This window comes from Poecilia latipinna, unplaced genomic scaffold, assembly GCF_001443285.1.
Source record: "Poecilia latipinna isolate Pla-1442-1.1 unplaced genomic scaffold, P_latipinna-1.0 Scaffold114, whole genome shotgun sequence".
Lineage (NCBI taxonomy): Eukaryota > Metazoa > Chordata > Actinopteri > Cyprinodontiformes > Poeciliidae > Poecilia > Poecilia latipinna.
In genome coordinates this window covers 10,956-35,020 of record NW_015112730.1, presented here as the reverse complement: position 1 = coordinate 35,020, position 24,065 = coordinate 10,956, and the positions used below count along the sequence as shown (strand labels likewise).

The 24,065-nt window shown below is 39.0% G+C and overlaps 1 protein-coding gene across 1 annotated transcript; it reads right to left on the bottom strand.

Annotated features, from left to right (window-relative positions):
- Positions 1-829: 829 nt before the first annotated feature.
- LOC106944823 (5-hydroxytryptamine receptor 7-like) lies at positions 830-23,691 on the bottom strand. The gene is made up of 3 exons (XM_015028089.1): positions 23,641-23,691; positions 19,505-20,035; positions 830-5,006 (listed from the first exon to the last, which is right to left on the bottom strand). Exons 1-3 carry the CDS (start codon positions 23,689-23,691, stop codon positions 4,722-4,724), a joined length of 867 nt encoding a protein of 288 aa, XP_014883575.1. The 3' UTR covers positions 830-4,721.
- Positions 23,692-24,065: the final 374 nt, after the last annotated feature.

The window sequence follows — 24,065 nt, the reverse complement described above, 5'->3', positions numbered from 1 at the left end:
GCCGACCTTAAGCTATCAAAATAAAACTGGAGGATAAAACATTCTTTTCATTTGTTTAAATGTGAAAATTGCTAAACTGAAGCGTGACTTTATAGCTGAATCTCTGGGCTTTGTCCAGATGAAACAAAGATTGAGGCTTTTAGCAACAAACAGCAGGATTGATGTGAAACCAAAGATCAATGTGAGGTAAAAGCGCATTATGTTTGCCGTTGAGTATGGTGAAGAATCTGTGATGAGGTGAGACTGCTTCTCTGTGAAGAATCCTAGGAAACTTGTTAGCATCACCATGGTTGTAAGTTTGGGTTAGGGTTAGGTTAGTGAAGAACACCGGAGTTGAGCCTTTTTTCATTCAATGTCATCAAGAGAAAGAAAAAAGGCAGGAAGAGACGATAAAGCCGATAATTAAAATGATGTTGATAGGTTTAATTTATCGTGCGATTAATTGATTTATCATTTATCGCCTACCGGGAATCGAACCTGGGACATCCGCATCAAGGACTGAGGCCTCCATATGTGGGCTGTGCTTAATGCGCCACCACAGCACTCCTCTACCAAGTGTTTTTAATGTGACCTTTTCTGTCTTTGTCCATTTCAGACAAAAACGGTTAAATTTTCTCAGCCAGAAAATTGGTTTCAGATCATCACTTTGAGTAATAAGTGAAAAGATAAATCAACACATGGATAATTTACATACATTTATAAAGGGAAATGGTCAAAGAACATCCTCTCTCTGTGCTCTAACAGGGTGACACGTTAAAGCTACAGTATGTAACTTTTACAAAAATATGGTTTTTACATATTTGTTGAAACTGTCACCATGTTATGACAGTTTGATGTGAGACAGATGATCTGTAAAAAGATCGATTTCCTCCACCTCTTTCCTGAACTACTGTTGTCGTCTGAAGGAATGGACCGCTCCTGGTCGGAAACAGCCAATCACAACAAGGAGGAGGGTCTTCGTACTATTAATCAACCTTGTGTATGTGTTGCTAAATGTGCCAGTGGTGGCGAAACAACTTACCATTCCAGGGAAACCTTTTATCTCTTGATATTGTCAGTGGCCATGCTAAGCAGTGTTAGCATTCATGGCAGGCTTTGTTGTGGTGATCCAGCTGTGGTGTAGCAGAGAGAAAATGTGAGAATGTGTGTGGCGGGTATACAAGCATGATTGACCGCGGTAAGACCCTCCCACTGGCCCTGATTGGTTGTTTCTGACAAACAAATACATAAGTGGATTTGTTAGATTTTTTTTTTCAAATTGTCTCATAGCCTGCTTTCATGACATAGCATCAGTTTTAGCAAATGTACAAAAAGCATTTTGTTTTTTAATAAACGTTACATACTGCTGCTTTAAACTCCCTGCTGGTAAAAGTGCGCCATCAACTAAAGTACGAATACATGTGACACCTCATTTAAAACAATCATCCTATGATTTCGTTTTCCTGACACTGAAAAAAAAGTATACTCAAATTAACAGCTTACTTCTTTTAAAGTTTATGTGGGAAATCATGTTGCCGTGATAAAAGAATAATTCATATTTAGGATTTTTACCAGCGGCGCAAACAAATGTGGCCTGCACTGACTATTCTGGATCTTCCTACACAATGCTCCCCACCTTTTCCCTGCACTCTCTTTCACACACACACACGCATAAATATTCTCGCTGTCCCACTTCTCCATTGCCAGTCCCAAAGAACACACCATCAGTCACCGAGGGAACGCTCAGAGATACGGACCGTCAGCAAGTTTACCGCCTGTTACACTTTTTCCAGACGGTCGTCTTATGAAGCCTGCGGTGAGTAATGCACTGGTGTTTTGGTAAAAGAGGCATCAGCCGCTGCTTTCTATGTAAGAGACTCCCTTCCTGCTGTAACATTGTGCTGTCTGTTACTCATCCAGGGCCGGGTGCCGGCTCATTAGCATGAAGGCTAGAATCCACTTCTCACCTGAGAGCTCATTTATTGTGCTCACATTTTTTAAAAATAATGATTTATTTATTTTTATTTTTTTTTTTTGGTCTATCGTGTGCAGGTAAAAAATACATTCACTGCAGCAGATTGAGGAGAATAAGCGAGTAGGATAATATTAAGTATAAAAGCAGAGGAGATTCATTGCAATAACAATAGTACAATCTGCTGTGGTGGAAAATATATGTATGTAGACAGACTAGTTTAATGGCTAGATAAATAGCTAGATAGATAAATAGCCAGCTAGCTAGTTAGCCAAATAGCTATATAGTAATATGTATCTAGTTAGCAAGGTAACTAAAACCATAACCTACCATCAAGCTGCTCTCTACTGATAAGGTTTAATTGTACAAGTAAAAAATGTTGAATTTTAAGGGCATAATCTTTTCTGTTTCCCAGTTGTAGGTGATCCTATTCTTCTTCTTGTAGAGTTGATTTTTTTATTTTAACTGAAGGCGTGCATTACTGCCACCAACTGGTATGGAGTGTGTACTGGAGAAAATGCTAATAGATTTTACATCTGAAAATTGATTGTTTGGAGAAGACAGCTTCAGTTTTTTTTAAAGAACTGGAGAAAACGGATCATATTTAGACAGATGTGTAGCTGAAGACACCTTCTGCACTGATTAATGAAGCGTTAATGATCAGTTATGCATTTGCTGTAGATGTTCTGTCTACACATAAATGTGTGATATTATATTTTTACAGTAATTCCAATAAGAATTTTGCTTAATTTTTTCCCGCCATTTTAACAAACTCATAACCAATCAAGGCACTTAATAAGGCATACTTTGTTACAAAGATCATGTCCACTGCTGAAAGTGTTTCATAACACAGAAAAACTGATTAGGAAAATACACAAAATCTATTTGAAAATGCCATCTGACGTACAACTTAAGCAGACGTATACACATTGAAAATATACATTTTTACAAATACATGCAGTGTACTTTAAAATTTTTTAGTAATGTTATATTATTTTATAAAGTCTACCATAATACATTTTAGAACAACTTAGAAGCATGTCTCTAAAATTGTATTTTACATTTTTAAACAATGTTAAATCTTAAAAAGTACATCCAATCTTTGCCTGGGAAACCTCACGGAAGTGTGAAAACTGTATTATTTTGTCTACATTGTTCAATAAAACTTAAAACAAAGTAACTCCCAGAGCATAATGCTGCTTCCACCATGTTATCCTGTATGGGTATTGAGTTCTTTTGTTGATGCTTAGTGTTGTTTTTGTCTCAAACACATTATTATAGCCAGATTTCATGTTTGGCGTCACCAGACCGTAAAACACTTTTACACGAGGTTTTGGTGGATTTAATCCAGATGTGCAGGAGAAAAAGCCTCGGACTCTAAACCCTACTATATATGGACAATACAAGAGATTACACAAGACCACAAGTCTGTGTTAGAAATTGTTTTGTATCTTTTTCCTGACTGATACCTTTGCACAGTATGATTCTTTTAATCCTCTGTAACTTTACGAGGTAAATCTAACACACACACACACACCCCAAACAACTTTTTTGTTTCAGTTGCACCGAGCAGGATGAATGTCACGTTAACTGTGAGAATAATATTATTAATAAACAGTTAACATATGGTTTGTATTATGAAGATAAATAGCTGTGCAGCCTGGTGGTCCTTTAAAGTAAGTCGCTAAGTTACAAGCTTCGAAGCTCAAACACAGGTAGCTGGTGATATAAAGGCTCAGTGGTGCACAGATGAGCGAGTAAAAGAAGATGTCATGGTCAGACATTGGGGAGAAATGTCCCATCAAACCGTCAGCACCCGAAACGGCAGAAAAAACCCTCCAACCTTGTAATAGTACACGCGGGGACAGTGTTGTGTTGTGCAATATTTTATGGAGTTTGTAGGAATGGACTACCTTTTATTGTGGCTCCAGTTCTCTCCCGTTTATCTGAGGTTAGATCACATAATTCATTCAAACAATCAGCTTGAGAGTGTAATCAATTGTTATGCTAATCCTAATCCTTATTTATTTATTTATTTATTTTAAAAAGCAAGCTTGGGGATAGATTACTGCGTGAAGCAATTAAGATTCTTCTCGTCATTCCTAAACCTTATTCTACCATTCCTCCTACTAACAGTGTGCATGCACAGACGGTACTCAAAGCCATGTTGCACCAGAGGAACTTTAATGTTGTTAGCATGCTACATCAGCAGTGCTACATGTAGAGTAAGTCCCTATTTAGAACCAGGTTGTTTGATGCAGGTTAAAGTCCTTCCGTGAAATTGCAGCAAGTCAAAAGCTTAAAAAAATTAAAGGTCTAAAATCATTTATAGAGTATTTTTCTTGTGCTCAAACATTTCATCAAAACTTTACCTCTGAGTAACAAAACTTTAAAATACTTTGGGTCATAAACTGCCCAGGTTCTTCTTATGCTGTCAGTAACAAATCAATCGAAAAATATATCTTGGTCAATGTTCAGCTTCAAAACACATAAGGCCCTTTGAATGATCCAGATAATTCTCCTTTTTTGTTTGTTTCTTTGAAAGAAATGTTTAAAAGTCAAGTATTCTGCAGATAAACAAAGACCTCAAAGGTTCTGTGTGTTCACTGCAGTGGGTTTTTGCTCACGTTGTCCAGAGGCATTTCACGGTTTCCCTTAGTTACCAATCTACCACCAGGCAGGCCGAGGCAGAGATGAAGTCCGCAGCCCTACAACATTGTTAATGACTTCCTGGACAGGAATTTGAAGTTTTCTCGGCAATAGCCAAGTGTCAGCCCTCAAAGTGGGCCACCAGTGAAACCACAACCACAGGTTGGTTGTAAGACGACGGGGCTTTGGTGAGGTCAATGGTTGGTTCACAGGACGGGTCCAGCTGGGGTACAGTGGCAGCCGGTTGGCCCAGAGAGGCGACCATAAACAACAAGTCGTCGGTCCGGCGGGGGCCGGTCACCGCCACTCCCTTCACAGCTTTGGTAGCAGCCTTGGACGAGCTCTTCAAGCTGGAGCCTCTGCGAGGAGCTTCACAGTGCAACAGGGCTTGGAAACATCTGTAAAACTGGGACAAGCACACAAACACAAAGTTAGAACACAACATAAAGCATCTCCAATTTTAGCTGCGTTTCCATTGGGCATGTAATTACGCAATTTGACATTTTGAAAATGAATTCTCTTAAGCTTCTTGCGGTTTTAGTTCGACGCTCAGAAGGGGTGTTGTCCCATCAGACCGTCTGTTTACACACACACACCCACACACACACAAACTCGTAAAAGCACACGCGGGGTCAGTGTGACCCAGCCAGACCGCGCACATAGTAAAAAACCCGTGGGGTCTAAATGATCCCATCTCCTGATGCTGCGGGAGTGTTAATGGAAACACTGCAATTTTGGAAAAAAAAAAAAAAAAATGTTTCTCGATAAACATTTTGCCGTTTTCTTTGGCCGTATCGAAATTTGTTTAGTTCACAAAACTACTACGGAAACTCTTTTTCCCCATCACGTGGGTCATGTGATCAACAACCGGATGTTACTACTGGAGCAAACAACGAACAAGATGACAGGAAGTGGTAGGAGGATGGCAGGAGTTTTTACTGACCTACTCTGTGAAACTTATTCACGTGAGATTTAAAGTGCGTTTCTTATTTATTGGAAAGACCGCGGTTGCAAAATTGTGTTTTTTTTGACATTAGTGGAATGTTGACAGAGTTTTTCACATTTGTAATTGAAACGCAGCTTTTGTCTCAACACACCGAGTAAACATGGAAGGTGTGTTTTGTACAGTAAAACATTTAGCTCCGTTTTGTCCAAAGTAGGTTTCTACAAAAAGAATGTTCAGGTGCATTTTCTGCACACCTCATTGTTCACCCGTTGGGCAAAATGCATCTAATTACGTCCAACCTCAGCCTTCTGCTTTCTCCCTGTGTTCCACACACTTCATTATAAACTTTTTCATTGGGATAATTGTGTCGGCTGCTTTGTGTTGCGGAACAATACACCAATGGAAACAAATTATTTGCTCCTAAATTAATCAGGTAATGACATTCGCAATGAGAAGAGCAAAGTCAGTGTGCAAGTGTATGCTTTTTATTAGTGTGGTTGAAAAAAAGGGTCTGAAAAGAGAAATGCCTTGTTCTCTTCTGTTCATGACACCTCCAGCAGCGGATCGCTAATGTTCGTTTAGCATTTTCAGTGGGTGTTCAGATCCATTACAAAGGCTTTTTGATGAGAGGTTTAAGTTTTACACCTTGTTGGAAAACTTTTCCTTAAAAGAAATGATCAAAAAGCTCCTGGATGTTAAAACAGAAAATAGCGTGAGTTTTTGTTAAATGTTACCGATTCTTATCTTAAGGCAAACGTTAGCGTATGTAAAAATCAGTATTTGCTCAGGAACAAATGTCAGATGTTGCAGTTTGTAAGGACTGTCACATCAAATATGACTTCTGTAAACTTCTAAAATATACAGGGATCTTTGTAAATATTTATTGATTACAACTGAAAGTGAAATTTAGGCCACAATTAATACTTATTAGCCCACGTTGGTCAGTTTGATCCTTTAATATGAGAGAAAAAAAAAGAACTGTGATGTCATTGAGAAATTTTGTATCCATCTTTGAAGCAGAGGAACTCTGTAAACTCAACCACTGAACTTCAGTAAATCCAGACTTTTCACAATAAAAACTGATTATAAAAAGAAAAACAAAAGCAACATATTTTGATTTATGTGCCGAATTAACACTTTATGCATGATCCAGCTGCTGAATTTCTAAACAGATTTAAAAAATAAATAAAAAATTCTGACAAACTGACCGACCCCCGATCGCGTCACCTATTATAACAATCAAATGCATAGAAATGCAACAGTGCAGTGTTTCTTCCTTAAAGCTGCAGTGTGTAGTTTTTATAAAAAATGTTTTTTTTTTTTACATATTTGTTGATATTGTGACTCTAATATGAGAGACAATCTGAACACAGATTCATCTCCTCCGTCTCCTCTCTGTGCTGCTATCGCCAGCGCTCCCAACCTAAGCCAACCAATCACAGCCAGGGGGAGGGTCTTATCGCTGTCAATCAAGCTTTTGTATGAGCTGCTAAATGTGCTAATGGCAAAAAAAAACAACTGACCGCTACAGGAAAACCATTCACACGCCATCGTCAGTGCCCATGCCAACTAGCTTTATGCTAAGACCCGCCTCCTGGCTCTGATTGGCTGTTTTCAGTTCACACCAGGAGAAGCAGAAAAGCTTTTTTTTTTGTTTCTTTTAACAGATACTATGTTTCATACAATACTGTCAAGACATAGTGACAGTTTCGACAAATATGTATAAGAAAAAAAAAGTATTTTTATAAAGGTTCCACACTGCAGCTACAAAGCTACAGTAGCAAAACCCCGATATCCATCTGAACGTGTGTGTGGTCTCATTCAGCGTAGTATTGAAACTATTTTTGCCACAAGAAGTGAATTAAACAGGAAGAGGACACATTGAAAGTCCTTCATTTCCAACCTTCACTGCTTGGTTTTAACAAAAACAAGGTTTTTTTTTGTTTGTTTTTTTTAAATCAGGTAGGTCTCTCTGAGAGCGCTGGCCTCATTTTCTGGTTTCCAGGAGTTTCACACCTGGAAGTTGTCAGAGATGACCCAGACCAGAAGAAGCAGACGGAGGAGGGAGAGAAATGATATTAATAAGTAATTATGTACGGATCAGTTTTAAATATAGTCACAGCCTGCTCTGTTGGCCTCTGGGCTCCTCTGGGGGAAACAACTTAAAGTTAAGGGACCTCATTTTCGCTGTTTTTTCCCCCAAAACTTTCATGAATCGTACTCGTATTTGTGGCCCAGAAACGCAGTGGGGGTGCCGCTGACATCCGCACCTACCAGTGACACCGTGTTACACAGGTTAGGCAAAGCCTGGGGCTTTCAGACTTCTGTCTCACATACATGTGGAAGATTCATCTAGGTCAGCAGCTCCGAAACTGAAAATGGATTCCTCTCAGGAATCAGAGAGGACATCCAAAGGAAGAAAAACGATGCGTTACGGTCGACTTGAGGAAGATGAATTCAAAACTGGGAAAAATAAACAAACGCTTGCCACCATCCTGACCTGGATAATTTATTCATTAGGCGGGCGAGGCCTCCTGGTGATCGGGTGTGAAGCGGCAGCTGCGTTCGTGCTGCTGTGGAAAAACACGAGAGCTCTTCAGAGATGAGAGGTTGAGAGTCGCGGTGCCCGCTGCCTCTCTGCAGCACCAAAGAGGCTAAATACGACGAGGAGAGGGGGCAAAGCGCGGCGCTCCGGTTAGATAACAGCTGCCTGGGAAACGTGTGAGAAGTCTGTTAAAACGGACCGACGTGTGCTCTGCTTTACGAGAAAATGGACTGAACAAAGAGCGTTTTGTGGGGGAAACAAAAATAAATAAATAAAAAATTGGACAAAACCCCAGGAATGTTTTGGATGATGAACTCAAGTAGAACTTATTCTGAATAATTTGACCTTTTTATTCTCCATACTTTCTTTTTTTGTGTGTTTCCAGGCCTGCTCTCAACACTGAGCTGCTCTTTCCAGTTTTTTATTTTTTATTATAGAAAACAGTTTTGACAGTAGTTAAAACTGTAGTTATTTCTCTTTCTCACTGTTTCTTTTTCTTAAAATCTCTCTCTTTCTCATTGTTTATTCAATGTCACATGCTGTTTTTATTTTAATTATGTAAAGCACTTTGAAATGCCTTGCTGCTGAAATGTGCTATACAAATAAAATTTGATTGATTGATTGATTGATTAACCAGTTACACTGCAAAAACACAGAAGCTTACAAGGTGTTTTATAGTTTTACCAAACTTGAAGTAAGAATTGAGTAACTTATCAGGAAGATACATGAGCTTGTTTTAAGTGAATAATTCATTACTATTGATGAAAAAAGTACTAGTTCCACAGGCGGACTTTACACTTTTATTATAAGTTGAAATAATCTACCAGTGGCAACGGCACTTTTTTCATCAATATAAATGAATTATTCACTTAAAACAAGCTCTTGCTGAAAAAGTTAGTTTAGTCTTATTTCGAGTGTATGAGGATATTTTCAATAAGAAAATAGACTAAAATACTTGGTAAGATTTAAAGGTTTTGCATTGTAGTGTGTGGTTTTGCAAAGGAAAAAAAAGAGACACACGATTGTAGTTGAATATGTTGCGAAGTTGCCAAGAGGTAGCAGTGTTAGGAGGTAAACAAGAGGAAAGCACAGCAACATAATTACTTCCTGTGGTCAAGATATGGACCAAAGTTTTGTTAAGTTTGTAACTATTTTAAGCTCATTTTCAGACCCAACTACTGATCTTTTTCAAAAAGAAAAATGAATGTAGTAACTTGGAGCCATTTGAGCCTGTGAGCTCCTGTGGCACTTGGATAAAAGGCAAAAAAGAATTATATTAATATATATATAAATTAACTCTGATTCTGTGATTATTTCATGTTTGTGGAAATTTGTGTTAAACGCCACCAGCTTCACCCAGGACCGTTTCCTGTCAGACCTGTGTGTCTACAAGGAGACCAAATGTTCTCAAAATCTAAATTTCTGTAGGCCTCGCTTGTGTTAGTTTAAGTCATTCGTCATGATTTGACTACAAGAAATAGTCAAAATGATTATCCGTGAGAGACTAAACCCTTGCTGACCAGAGAGAACACAAACGCCTGTTTTAGATTAGCAAAAAATAAATAAATAAACATTTGTGATCCCAGAGACCTTTGACAAAGATTTTCTTTTTAAGACATCTGGTCTAAAACATTTTATAAAAACATGACAATGCCAGTCAAACATTTGCTGTTTTACAGTAAACAGTACTGTTGACCAAGTTTGTGAAGCTAGTGGAGGATTTAAGAGTGGTGTACTGGTCCTGAGTTATCAAATTAATTTGTTATTGAGTACGTCCATGTTTATTTCAAATAAATAAATAATTAAGTCAGTTTAGCATAATTTCTTCATCATATCGGCTGATACCAAACTTCAGATATCGCTATCGGAAGTGAAATAAGTGGATTGGTGAGTCCCTACATTTAACAAATTAAACCATTTAAATCCCAAGTTTTCCCTTGAAAAACTTTGGATTTTTTTAGGGAAATCTTGCCAGTTTAAGCTAGCTTCCAAAACTACCAAAGATTCAGCTCTGAACTGTATCAACCAACAGAGTGGGACAGGAAACGTTCAAGACAGACATGAGTGGCTAAAATATGCAAACACCTGATATCACAATACATTCAACCTCACAGATTTGAAGTTGTGATTTTCATGCACATTTTCCTGTTCAACAACAAACACCCCCCCTCCCCCCTGCATAAAACAGAGCCCCGGTGTTCCCCCCAGCTAGAACCTGGCCGTAATGATGGACAGATAGGAAGATTGTAAATAATTGAGAGCCGCAGCGACAGGTTGAAAGCATAACAATGCTTCCCCACGTTTAAATTCTTGGCACGTCCGTGACAAACCTTCTCAGCACACGGTCAAGGCTGAAGCACGCCTCGCTCAATTTATCCGCTCCTCCTGCTAAGATCCTGTTGGTGGGAAAGAAGCCGCTCTCAAGTAAACGTAGTATACTTAGTATACTTTCAGAGATTCACGTATACTCATAGTCTACTACATTTTCTCGCGGGCACGATGCGTGGTGGAGATCTTTCGTCGGACCTCTAGTAATGAGGAAAGTAAAAAAATGTGTCAGATTTCTAAAGCGTAATAGAAACCAGATATTAAGCCCTTTTCCCCCCCATCATTACACTGGTTTAAAATGTTCCTGTTTAAGATCAGTTAATACCACCGAAACCGTTTCTATTTTCTGTTCACCAGAATTAGACATTTTCTAAGAGAATTTCATCTTTTTCAAACTAAAGTTTCACATTCGGTAAGACTGCTACAACACTGAAAAGTTTGGGAAAGCTCAGATGATTATTTTATGTTTCTGTCAGCTTCTGTTGTACATTACTACATCTTACTTAGATGTAATTCTAGCAAGAATATTGTAGATACCCAAAATGTTTCAGCCAAGTCTTAGAGTCTGAAGGACATTTCAACTAAATTCAATTTACAGCAGGTTCTAACTATTTAGAGTGGCTGTAGATGCAATCTTCAATCAATAACATTGATTGAAGATTTATTAAAATGTTTCTTAGGTATGTTTACCTCTCATCATTAGAAGGGCAGTAGCATCTAAAATTGACTTTTTTTGAGCTTTACATCATGTTCTGTTATTCCTCTCCTCAAAAACATACCTGGAATTTTTTCTTTCATGTTTTAATCACTGACTTTTTATTGAAGTTTTTCATTTAATACATACAGCCTGTGGATACAAAAAAAGTACTTATCTAACACTGGCCACAAAATAATATACAGAAAAAAAAATCCCTCCAAAGTAACCCAGGTCACACTGCATCCCTGCCCCTGACAAGAACGGAGCACGTTTTAATGAAAATGAACTCATATGAGGCGTTACTGGATCTTTTGAAATGTGTCGAGAAAGAGGCCTGATGCCTTTTCAAATTTACATTTAATTTTTCCCAGTTTCAGGCACGACATCAGGTCACATAACCACTGCTTGTGAGTTGAAGGAGCAGCACCTGGTCCAAACTGTGCGCCTTGCTAACAGAGAGCAAAACGACAACGCCTGTCTTTTAGAGGCTGGTAAAGAATTTTTTCCATACATGTTTGAGACCCTTTAATCTACCCCACCCAGCTCCTTCAGACTAGCCAGCAGAAATTAGCAAATTCCTGGTGGAACTGAGCTCATTATAGGAGCTACCTCTCAGTGAAATGCTGGTAAAGACGTTATTAAAGGGTTAATAGAGGAGCCATATTGTGATGACTTTCTGGAGGCGGAGTTTCAGAAAGAGCAGGAGTTTTTAAAGAGACAGTGACCCAATTTCAAATTATAGAGTCAAAATTCTTAATACATATGACATTTCTATAACAAATAAAGGTAACAGTTACCTGGTTGTGCTATAAAGTGGCTCTACATGCCTGGAAAATACGTACTATATACAATCATTATGCATTGTTCCTACACACTTAACACATGGAAACACTGTATAAAACATGTGACTGAATCAAGAGTCCAACAGGCTAATAAGCATATAAAGGTTTACATTTTTACAACCTCTGTGCTGCTGCCACAAACTTATCTTAGGAATACATTTACTCATTACCCCAGTCAGAATTAGGAGCCGTTTGACTCAACACCAAGCTTCTCCTGCATTCTGCTTTCTGTCGAGCGCATTCTGTGTGGGAAGGGATGGACAGTGGGACAGGAAGCGAGAAGTGCCCCAGGATCTAACAAAAACATCTCCTCACACCGTCTGCACAAGCAACACGCTCATCCTCGGCGCCTGTCAGCACACAACCTGTAGGTCATCCAAAAAGGAAAGCTTGCGAGTGGAGGTGTAGAGAAAACGGGATGATCGGCACCCACGTGTGCCACAATACGGGCAGGTGGGAAGGATGGAGGGAAGTGTGATGGAGACGACAGGTAAATGGTGGAGGAGGAAGTTAGTTGAGAAGCATTCGTTTTTGAGGCGGAGGACACGAAGGTGAAGGCTTTGACGGATGAAGACGCGGAGCACATCAGGGAGACGATGAACAACGTGGACTGACAGGAAGTGTTGGACAGAGGGGTTTGTACTGGAGACAACACATCTGAGATTATCCGCATTGCATCCGAGATTATCCGCATGGAGTTTGCTCGAACGGTGTTCTCTAGGATCACAGCTTACTGCAGTGCAGCTAGAGAAAAAGTACAGCGAGGTTAAAATGTCACGAATCGCCTCTCGTGTTGGGAACTCGCCTGTCATGAAGAATGAAGAGTGTTGTTCTATGAGAAGACCATTATTTATTTTATTATATACAGGTGCGCCTAAACCTTTTCACTATATTCCAACGAATGAAAGTTGATTTATTTCAGCAGTTCAACATATTTCAAGTGTTTCCAGATTAAGTGTCCAACAAGAAATGAATTATGATACAGTTCAGTCAACCTAATGAAATGTTCTGTACTGAGTTACTGCAGGTTTTGGAAGTGATCAGCGTCCGGGTCGACCAAGGGGTTGAGGATGTTTCAGTAATTTCTTTCAGCTGCTGAAAGGAGAATTGTTATTCTGCTGTCTCTCGTCTTTCTTGTGGCAGAACTCCTGCAGGATGAGAATCTGTCCAGTTTGCTGGCCATTAAAGCAGGCATTGATACTTTTTGCTAGAAGATAAAATGTCTCCCCAAATCAGAAGTTGTTCTGGTTTTTTCTCTCCCCTCTGCTAAAGAATAAAGATATTCGCCAGTCAGATCTCTCTGCCTGTCAGCTCAATCCTTTTCCTGCAGTCCTTGTTAAAACCTGTCCCTTCTCTGCTCTGCATCGTCACTGACATCATCCACTCCTCTCTGTCTTCTGGAATCGTCCCTGCAGTATTTCAATCTGCCGCCAACTATCAAGAATCCGGGTCTCGACCCTTCGAACTTCAATACTCTTCATCCTATATCACATCTACCTGTCGTTTCCAAAGTTCTTGAAAAAGTTAATCACTTGAATTTAAACCTATCAAATAAAATGAACAGTTTTAATCTGACTTTCAACTCCTTCATTGTACCGAAATGCATAATAAAAATGACAAAAGACCTTCTTGCTTCTGACTGGCTCCTTGTCCATTCTTGTCTCTCTTGATCTGACTGAGGCCTTCAACACCTTCACTCATCCATCCTAGATTCCTCAATAGACTTTAGTTCACTTTGCCGTTATTCTTGTTCCTTGTGCATGTTTTTCTACCTTTTCCTTCCCCTTTATTTTCTCTCAATATCTTTTGATACAGCATTCAGTGCTTTAGCTTCAGTAGAAGTGACCAATTGAAGCTGGGTATTAATGACCGTCTGCTGTCCTGCTGTCCAGTCAGCCTTTGTTCCCAGGATTGTCCAGGTCATAGCATGACATGTACTTTTACCCCTTAAAATGTAACTTTTTAATTTTCTGACAAAATGAATTGACAGAAACATATTTTAATTATATCCCGACTCACTGAGGTGAACTTGTACTGGCTGGGAGCAGAAATGATTCCACAAGTTTCTTCATTAAGTTTGTTGCAGAAACGACAGAAAGACACCGTGATGGGAAGAATTTTCACTTTCTTTAACAGGCTTCAGCAGATAACTCAAAACTTTACCTGAAAATTGTTTTGACTTAATCTGTTTCTGTAAACTCCCCAGTGTTGTTGCGGTTAAAGCCCACGGTCCACTGAGTGCAACGGGAAAAATTAATAGATCCGACAGCTCCGGCACACTGGAACGGGTGAAAAGAATGAATCATCTGACTTCCTCTTGGGATTTCCTGGTACTCTACTCTCAGCTCCGAACATCACTGCCCTGTTGATAACCAAAAATAAGGCATTTCCTCTGACTAGAGTTTTATATTTTCCAGAATTTTAAAAGTTTTGCTATGCCAACAGAAGATTTGCTTCAATGCTTCCAAGCATATTGATTGGATCCCTCCAACTTGATCTGCTTAGTAAGGTTATTTATGTCATTTTTTTGGTCTGAGGGTGCAAATTAAGTCTTTCAACTTAAACATGCTTTTCTTTTAAACAAAAATCCTTAAGTTTTACTTTTTAATTTTCCATTACTGGTTTGTGATGAGAAAATCCAGAAAACAAAACCTGCCCAAACTGTGAAAAAATAATAACTTATATATATGTGTATATTCTACCAAAGGGAATTCAAGTAAACGAGAGAAAGCCCAGACTGTGTTGTGAAGCTAATTTTAAATAGAGAGGAATAGCGCAGGAAGCTAAAGGCCAGGCTTGTCATTTCCTAGAAAAATCTCCTTTTCTCTATCAAATTCACTCCTACAGACCCCTTGTGGTCAGAGTCTACCCCACTGTTATATAGCAAACACATTTGTCGACTGTGAAGGAAAAACAGGCGTTGATAGGACTCAGACAAAAACACTTACAACTTTGTAACAGCACAGCTGACACTTAGTGGAGACCACACAGAAGGAGACAAAGAGGATTCAGAGGAAACTTACCCTTCATCCCCAGGCCTCTGCGCCGTGACCGCCGCCAACTGTGGATGAGGACAAACGCACACCAGCTGCTACTTGTATCTGTACAGCATTTTTAGTCTTCAACTCGCCTCAACTCACAGTTTCCATAGTAACGGGCTGGGAGGAATTGAAGACTGAAAATGACATACAGGACGTTCGGTGTTCCCCCCGCTCGTTGCCGTCTCGTTCGAGCTGCTTCGAGGTCGATGGCGTTTGGACTCCAGTGTCTCTCTAAGGTCAATCAGTGAGTCAGCTGACAAGCTAACAGTGACAAACAGTGTCATCCCAAAGGGAAACAATTACTGTGTCTTTTTTCTTTTTTCCAACTTTCCGTCTGTACAATAATAAAACTCTTGACTGTAACTGAGGAGAAAGTTTACACTTCAAATGGCTTTGGAGATAAGATTTCCTTTTCCAGCACAGAGAACTGTACATTATTATTATTATTATTATTTCTTTTTGGTACAGTATAAATCTCTCTGACAAGGTCTGAAGGGAATATTTTTCTAAACCTTTTTGAGCTTCACTTGGACCACGAAGCGATAATAAAGATTACGTTGAGGAAAATGTTTTATTCGTCGGCTCTGGTGGAGACAATCTCAGTTATCTCCCATTATGTTTTCTCACCGTGATGAACAATATTTCAGAAGGGGAAGAAAACATCTTTAATCATGTGTCTAAACGTATTGGTTGGCACAAAGGGATTTGCTTTACAGAGCAACTTGATAAGGAGGCGTAGAGAGCAAACGGAGCAGGAATTATGAAGGGTAAACTTTGGATAAAAAGGCGCATCCAAAGTCGTTGCAAGAAGTCATTAAACAACAAAAAAAAAAAAAAAAGGAAGCCGTTAGCTGGTGAGGGTGATTCATTTGAGTTTGAATTTTTGCTGTGGTTTTATGTCATCAAGGCTGATAAATTTTGCTTCATAACTTTTTTTTTGTCTCACTGGCAGAAGTGGTGTTAAGACTTCTGGGACGGCATAATCTCTAATTAAATGTGTGAAGTCCCTTAGCGAGTTATAAAAGTCATCTGTGCTGACGGGATAAGAAAATCTACATTTAACTGTGTAAAATAAATGGCTAAAATGAATAACTACAAACTCTTTCGGTGGGGATTTTTGATCAGCTGTCTGCACAGAAAGGGTGTGACAATACCTCCAATAACCCCATCTATGTTGCAGGATTTAACCACAGCAGCAGTCAGATGTTGTCTGCATTTTTCTGCTGATGTTCTGTTTATGTCCCATAAAAAAAGGCAATCTGTGAAGCTGTGAACACCCATCCAACCTTTTCACATTTTATCACATCACAACAAGAAACTCCAGAGTATTTTATTTAGAAGGCAAGGGAAAGACCAACGAGTTCTGCATCATTTTAAAAGCTGAGGAATGTAACTTTTATAAAAATGTGTTAAACCTGTCACCATGATGTGTTGGTCCAATGCTAGAGAGATAATCTGTGATAAAATTGCTCTCCACCTATAATAAGAAACTCTGTAATAAGGAAGAAGCTGTAGCTTAGCAGGGGGAGAGTGTGAGTGGGGTGTAAACAAGCATGACTAACAGCACTAAGACCCGCCCCCTGGCTCTGATTGGTTGTTTCTATAGTTAGCACTGGGAGAAGAAGCTGTTAGCGGTACACTCTTTGTTTAAAACGGTTTTAAAAACAGTGAATTCAAACGGGCAAACATGGCGCTGTTTGGTGTTTTACATTTTCTGCACGTCGTTCAGTGGCAGTGTTACAGCGCCACCGATTGGCCTGGCATACCTACTGCAGCATTTACTGCGTCTACCCGTGTTGTGGACTTTGTTTACAAAAGTTCATTTCCGTGTGGACAGGGCTGATGACCTCACCTATATGTGCCCCATCAATACTTTGTAGCCAGCCTTTGGAAATCTGATTTGCTCTGAACTGGACTGTATTTTTGCCTATATTTTGTCCTGAACACACTTGTGTGTTTAGACCAAAGCTGTCAAGCTCCAGTCTTCAACAGCCAGCGTCCTGCAGCTTTAAGTTGCGTCCTTGTTCCAACACAGCTGATTTCAAAAGCTAAATGACCTAATCAACATGTCATCAACTTCTCTACCAGCCTGGTATTGAGCCAATCATTTGGGTGACATCTAAAATTTATAGGACGCAAACCCTTGAGACCCGACTTTGGACGCCACTGTCTTAAACAACTTCAATACAGAATCCAGCACAAGAATCCAGAGGAAAAAAAGAAAAAGATCAAACAATAAGCAAAACTAAATTGAGGATTGCCCAACCTGACCAGAGTGTTCTCATTAGTCCTCTGCAGCATGTGGACTCTGTGCATGAGGCGATAAACATCAGTTGTTGTAATTTAGCTTGTTAATCAAAATTTGAAAACTGATACATTAACCAACATTTATTTGTTAAAATTCATTTAATCCCACAAGATTCCCAGAACTCTCAAGGTTCTGACCTCATTCAACTATTTAGGGAATTTTTCTACAGCTACACAGCAGGTTAAGAGCTCTTCACGTGAAGTTTTTTTTTTAAAGCCCTGACATTGAAAACATGTTTTGAAGTCCGCTGAGAAAAACAGCTGGAATAGTTGAAATTACTGAGAGACCCTGGAGAACAGAAAATTTTTTTATTCATTTATCCCGTGAGCACAAAGGTGCCACATCAACAATTATCAGTAATAATAATAATATATTTTCATGAAGGAACAGACTGACAAGTGAGACCAAATTAAAAGTAACTGGAGTCCTGCTTCAACAACTTCTGCCCAAAGCTCCCTTTTTTTTCCCCATTTATCTTTGCGGCATGGCTGCAGGAGCATTCTTATTAATAAGTCAACGAGGGTCAGTAAATCCGATTTATATTCATCACATCTTTTCCTCAAAATACATTAATTTAATTTTCAGTGAGGAGATTCTTGGATCTGCCTCGGCCATTGTTTTCTGACCTCCAAACTCCCTGCTGGATAAGTGACGTCTGGCAGAATTATGGAACAAAAACAGACTTGTTTTCATTGCTCACCGGATCTAATTAAATAACAAAAAAAAAAAAGAACAAGAAGTGCGTAAAATTATGTGACATTGCTTTTATGGTCGGCTGTGATTGAATATTTCTACTCAAAGTCTTTGTGTTTCCCATTCGGTGTGCATGCAGCTGGTTTCTGATCAGACGTGCCGCCGGAGAAAATATCTGATGTTGGAGTTCCTCTTCCAGCTCTTTCTGTTGCTTTGGCTTTCATCTCGTCACCCTACGGCTCCTCGGTCATGAAACAATAAGCCAGGCCGAGACCGACTTGTTTATTTGCTTCTAGAAGCCAGTAATTTGTGTATTCACGTCAATTTTTAACAAAGTTCTGCTTTTCCCTTCGACCCAACATCATTTCAGTTGTTTGTCTCATAATAATGGTGTACTTTTCATATTTCTAAGTGATATTCACACTTCATTTCTCCCAGTAGTTATGGTTTGCATTATTAAAATAGATATTAATTACATTGATAAAAGTAAGCATTCTGAAAGTTGATGTGTCTTTACAGCATTTGCAAAGCTAATGCATGAGAAAGTTTGGGAACCCCTGTGATGTAGCCGAATAATAGAAAGTTAACTTTCTATTTTAAGAGGACGTCTGACGAGATGGACTGAGGCAGAGTGTGAATTTAACCGTCAACACTTTGGATAATGAGTCCAGAACGTTCTGACAAGAAGTTCAAACCATGAATTTGGTGGAATGACAGGAAGGGCGTCCAGACGTCGACAGCAAAATGTATAGAGTAGATTTGTTCAAAGTGACCTGGGATTTATGGAAATGGGAAGATTATTGTTTGATTAATAGGAATGCATCGATCCACGTTTTTCACATCCGATACCGATATCAGTATCTGAGGTTTAGTATTGGCCGATACCGATCCGATACAGAAAAACTGCTGAATTGACTGATAATTTTCCTTCCCCCTCCAACACAGACATAAATGTAATGAATTACAAATTAATTAGATAACTGCACCAGAACAGCACATATAAATGTACCAATCGTTTCACAAGTTTGGTCAAACATGTAAAAACAACTTTAATCTATTCAGTTGGTGCAATTAGGAGTAGAACAGCCAATATAGAAGTATAGAATTAGAGTGAATAGATCAGTCCTTAAGGACCGGATACATCGTCACGATACCCAATCTAATTTTTTTTTTCCAATATCCGATACAGATATAAATAATATAGTTTTTATCGCCATCATATCCCAAATTATTGGACTGAGATTCTTCAAGGTTGTATTTTCAGTACATTTTATTTTAACCAAATAAGAAATAACAAAGCAGCAGCTTTTTATCTTATTTGCTCACATAGGAATGTAAATTATTCTGTATGTAAATTTGAAAAAGTTCCTTACAGAAACACAAAGCGGATGTTAAATCAAAACCCCTTGAAAACTTTAGAGAAACCTGCTGTAAGCGTTTCAAACCAAGACTCAAAAACAACAAGTGACCTCAACTCGAATCCTCGCTCTCTGCTTCCTCTCACCTGTTTATTCATGAAGACGTAGATGACCGGGTTGACGACGGTGCTCGTCTTGGCCAGGACCGAGGGGATGATGCTCGCCTCGGGCGTGACCAGGCCGGGCGGCCCGAAGGTGGCCAGCAGAGCCATGATCCCGTACGGCATCCAGCAGAGCAGGTAGCAGATCACCATGATCACCACCATGAACAGGACGCGCTGCTCACGCTTCCTGCTCAGCGACGCGTTGATCCCGCTCACCTGCAGAGAGGAGAGAAGAGGAATCAAGAGACTCCCGGGATGACGCGATCCATTCTGATGTTCGGGTTTTCGATGGCTGGATGTCTGCCGCTTGTCAGAGCTGATGCAAGAAAGACAAAAAAGCCAATCGGAAACACTGACGCGAGAAGGAAGAGGTTTGTGAGGAGGATAAAAAAAAGAGAAAGAGGAGAATCCAAAGGAATGAGATGTCAGTAAAAACTGAAGGAGGATCACCTGAGAGTTAGAGAAAATACTTTTTACCCTTTTTATTCGAATGTGTCTGACAAAAATAAGATGCTTTCAGAGCTTAGCTGAAAATCAACACTTATTATATAATAAAAACTGAACGGCTTCCTTGTTTTGTTCAGTCGATGTTGTAACTTTTTATTTCCTGCTAGTCTTCCTGCTGCCAGCGAACGGAGATGAATCAGAATCAACAACAAAGCAAAAAAAGAATCAGAAGTTACATCGTCTATGTGAGGAACAGACCTGTGAAACAAGGTTTTACTATTAAAAAAAAGAGCAAAATGATTATCAAGTTGCAACTGCAAAGTGAACGCAGCCCTTCACCTTGTTTTAAAAAAGGTCGCCAACATTTCCAAGTACTGAATGTTCCAGGACAGACCGAAGGTGAATTTAGCCTTCCTGTTTTCTGCCTGAGTCTCTCTCTCTCTGTCCTGATTCAATAAAGGAATCAGGGGTATGACTGCCGTCCTGTCTTCATACTGAAACAACCGAGTATGAAACGATGAAAACTAACAAAGTACGAGGTCACTCAGGATGGAAAAGGTCAGACAAATTCACACTTTCTGTTGATCTGCCTGAACGAAACAACCGACATGCCTCATTATGTGCTACAGTTTTCTTTTCATAGCTACTCACACTTTGATTCTTCCTCAAAGTGAAGGAAGAATCAAAGTGTTAACATGTAACTGAATGAAATGTACATGGAATGAAACCAGATATGTTTTAACGATAATAATAGCTGTTATATTACGTTAGCTCAATAAAGCTGGAAACAACTTCATTCAACGTTGTGACTCTGGAACCAATCCCTATAAGTGTGTCCTTCCCCAGAGTCGATCAGGATGAGCTTAGTGCTCGAGCTGTTAAGTTGGATATTGCCACTTCTCACAGGAAGGGATGTCATTTTGCATTAAACAGACATACGGTGCCCGTATGTGTGTGTGTGTGTGTGTGTGTGTGTGTGTGTGTGTGTGTGCGATTAACTGAAACACAGCATTTAACCTGCTAAGTGAGAGCTGAGGTTTCTGCTGGAGGTAAACGATGACGGTGAAATGTTCCAGTCTAGACATTAGAGGATAAAGAGCTTCACAAATACACCTGGTGAAACATTACTGTGAAATGATGAAACATGTTTTCAATAAACACAGCTAGACATGTTTAACTCAATCACCAAAATTCGTTGACTTTTTTTGGCTTGATTTTTAAACTAGTTCTGTTTTTTTACAAGTTTTTTTGGCTTTCTAAGCTAATTAATTATTTTAACTCATGTCTACTGTTATTTTTGTCTCCTTTTAACGACTCTTACTAATTATTTTGTTCTTGCTGTGCAGTCCTTTGGTGCAACCCGATTGTTGTAAATTGCAGTAGAAATAAAGTTGACATTGCTAGTTCAAAAATATAAAAGGCACACTTAAATTTAGCTTTGTCAGCAGAACAGAGCTTTCTAACAGGATTATGCTAAATGGATATGTAGCTGCTTGCTCACATAAAAAGACGGAGTGAGCACTCTCCTGTTCACCAGAGATCCTCTATGCGGGAAAGAAATTAGATTATTTTTGAAAAGCCGATTTGTTTTATCACTAAACTAAGTGAGACATTACATAGATTAATTACACACAGATGGATACTAGAAAGCCTTTGTTCCTGTCAATTGTGATTTTCCACTTGCAGCTAATGGAAAACATAACATTTAAAATAGAAATGTGGGCTTGATGTGAAGTGCTTAAAGCCTTAATGGTTGTTATTTTCAAAAGGTTCTTTTAATCTGACAAACAAAACTTATTCAAATTGATTGGATATGAATATAAGTAAAACATGACGCGCCATGGCAAAGCTGGGTACAAGTCATTAGAGCGGAAATGAAAAAAAAAAAAGTTTAAATTTCTGAGAAATTTTTAATTTTTTTTCTTTTTTTTTTGCTTAATGTGCTAGGTGAAGTCATGAGGAAACGGTTTTAAACTGGAGTTTTTCCTCACCAGACTGAAAAACATGAGCTGAAGCTGCCAAAAATAAAACCTTACCACATAAACCACGGCGTGAAACACTTCCACTCAGAAACACTTTCCCCTCGGCACAATTAGAGCTTCTATCCATCAGTGTCACTGACCGATGGCCGGCTCTGCCACTTTGTTTCTTAGTCAATATGACAGAGGTCACGACCTCCAAGAAGAGCTCCAGCTGTGGCAGCCTTTGTTTTATGTCATTTCACTAAAGTTTGTGACTCTGGTTCTACGAAACATTCTGACACCCAAAGAGAAACAAAAATACGAGTCGCAGGAAAGACACATGACCGTTTCATCTGAGAAAACAGAGGAATCGAAAGTAAAACCAGTTCCCGTTTAAACGAAAAGCCAGTAGCACCATGTATGTAGCTTGTCATTCTTTTAGCATTCATACCCAGAGCTGGGCTTTCATCAGACAGGTGTGTTTGTACATCTTGAACAGCGAGTCCCTGCGCAAATAAACGCTCCTCCATAGTGGCAGACTAATCAAACTTTTCCGGGGACTGACAGCCACTTCACATGTTTCTCATTTGCCCCCCCAAGAGTCTTCAATAACCTTCTCAAGTGGAGATTTTTTTTTTCTTCAGGAAGATTTTTGTGCAGAACTTCAAACTCTCAAGTGTTTACTTTCTCTGAATAGGTTTGTGGAAAGGTTGCTAGATTAGTCGCTTTTACAAACGATGGGTTTATAAAGGTTGGATCCGGGGGATTGGAAGCAAGAAGATTTTGCCGTGACGGTCGGAGCTTACATACGAATGGTGAGTTTTTGGTAACTTGTTTTTGGTTTAATGTGGGGAAGACGTTTTACATATTTAAATGTGGCTATGAACTGTCTGTCACCTGTTTTGGGTCCAAAACACAGAGAAAACTGGAATCCTCACAAAAGTAGGAAATTGGACAGTTTTTCCCCCGTTCATTTCACCATAAAAACTGGTGTAAAAAAAGTTTTGTTCCATTTTCAGCAAGTTCCTAAGTCTTGCTGAAAGGTTCCATGTAACTTGGTCTCATCTCATTTCAAAATATTGGCACTAAAAGCTAGACCAAAAATATTTTGGTGGGCATTTATTGTATTGTTTCATTTATCGTAAAAAAATGTCTTATCTGTGATAAGAAATTAGATGTATTGTTGTCAGTATAAATTTGAAACATAAAAATTGACAGTATTATTGGAAATATAATTTTTGCCATTTTCTCCGCTGTTTGTTCCACGAGAGCGTCAATAAAATTAAGTTTTTAAGTATTTGGTGACCTGATGGAGCCTATTTCAAATGGGAATGTTTTTAACGAACAATGCTGTGCCATACAGACATAGCCCAAAAAAAAAAAAACGATTACTTTTTTCTTTTTTATCACAATCTATATATAAGACCTCAAAATATTGTGACAGAATTCCAAGTCCATATCGCCAACTTCTACTCAAAGCAGCACACAATTATTCAATAAACACATTCTTACACGCTCTAAAGAATCAAACAAACTTCAATGTCAGGTCAAGGATAAAGCTTTGTGGGTTTGCAGAGCCATCCAAACTGATAAAATATAAAATTAGAGCATTATTACTCAATTATAGATCTAAATGATGCTGAAGGTTTCAGCTGCTGTTTATAGCGGATTATATTGAACGAATTATTTCTTTTCTCTCTGTCAGTTTACCTTGCGGACACAGGCAAATGGCATCAACGCTCCGCTGAGCAGAGCAGACATATCTGAATGGCCGGTGAGGCTCAAGTTGAAAATGATAAAAATTGTACAGCTGCCTGATGACGGAGAACAACAGGGAGAAACAAAACGTCTAGACAGCTGAGTGAAGTTCCTCACAAGGACCGATGCTGCAATCAAGGAACCTCAGGTCCTTGATTATTAAGTTGTTTGGCTGTTTTTGTGCACTAAGCTTTAGTCTACTTTAGAAGAAATTTAACATGTCGTATTTTGTCCCTTTATGTGAAAGTTGCTTGTTTTGGAAAAAGAAAAGGAAAAACTGAGTAATGTTCTAAGTTCTGTACACCATCTTGTGCTAAAATATTAATAATAATTTAAAAAATGCAGGCACTCACAACATTGGTTAAATTCTCAGTACT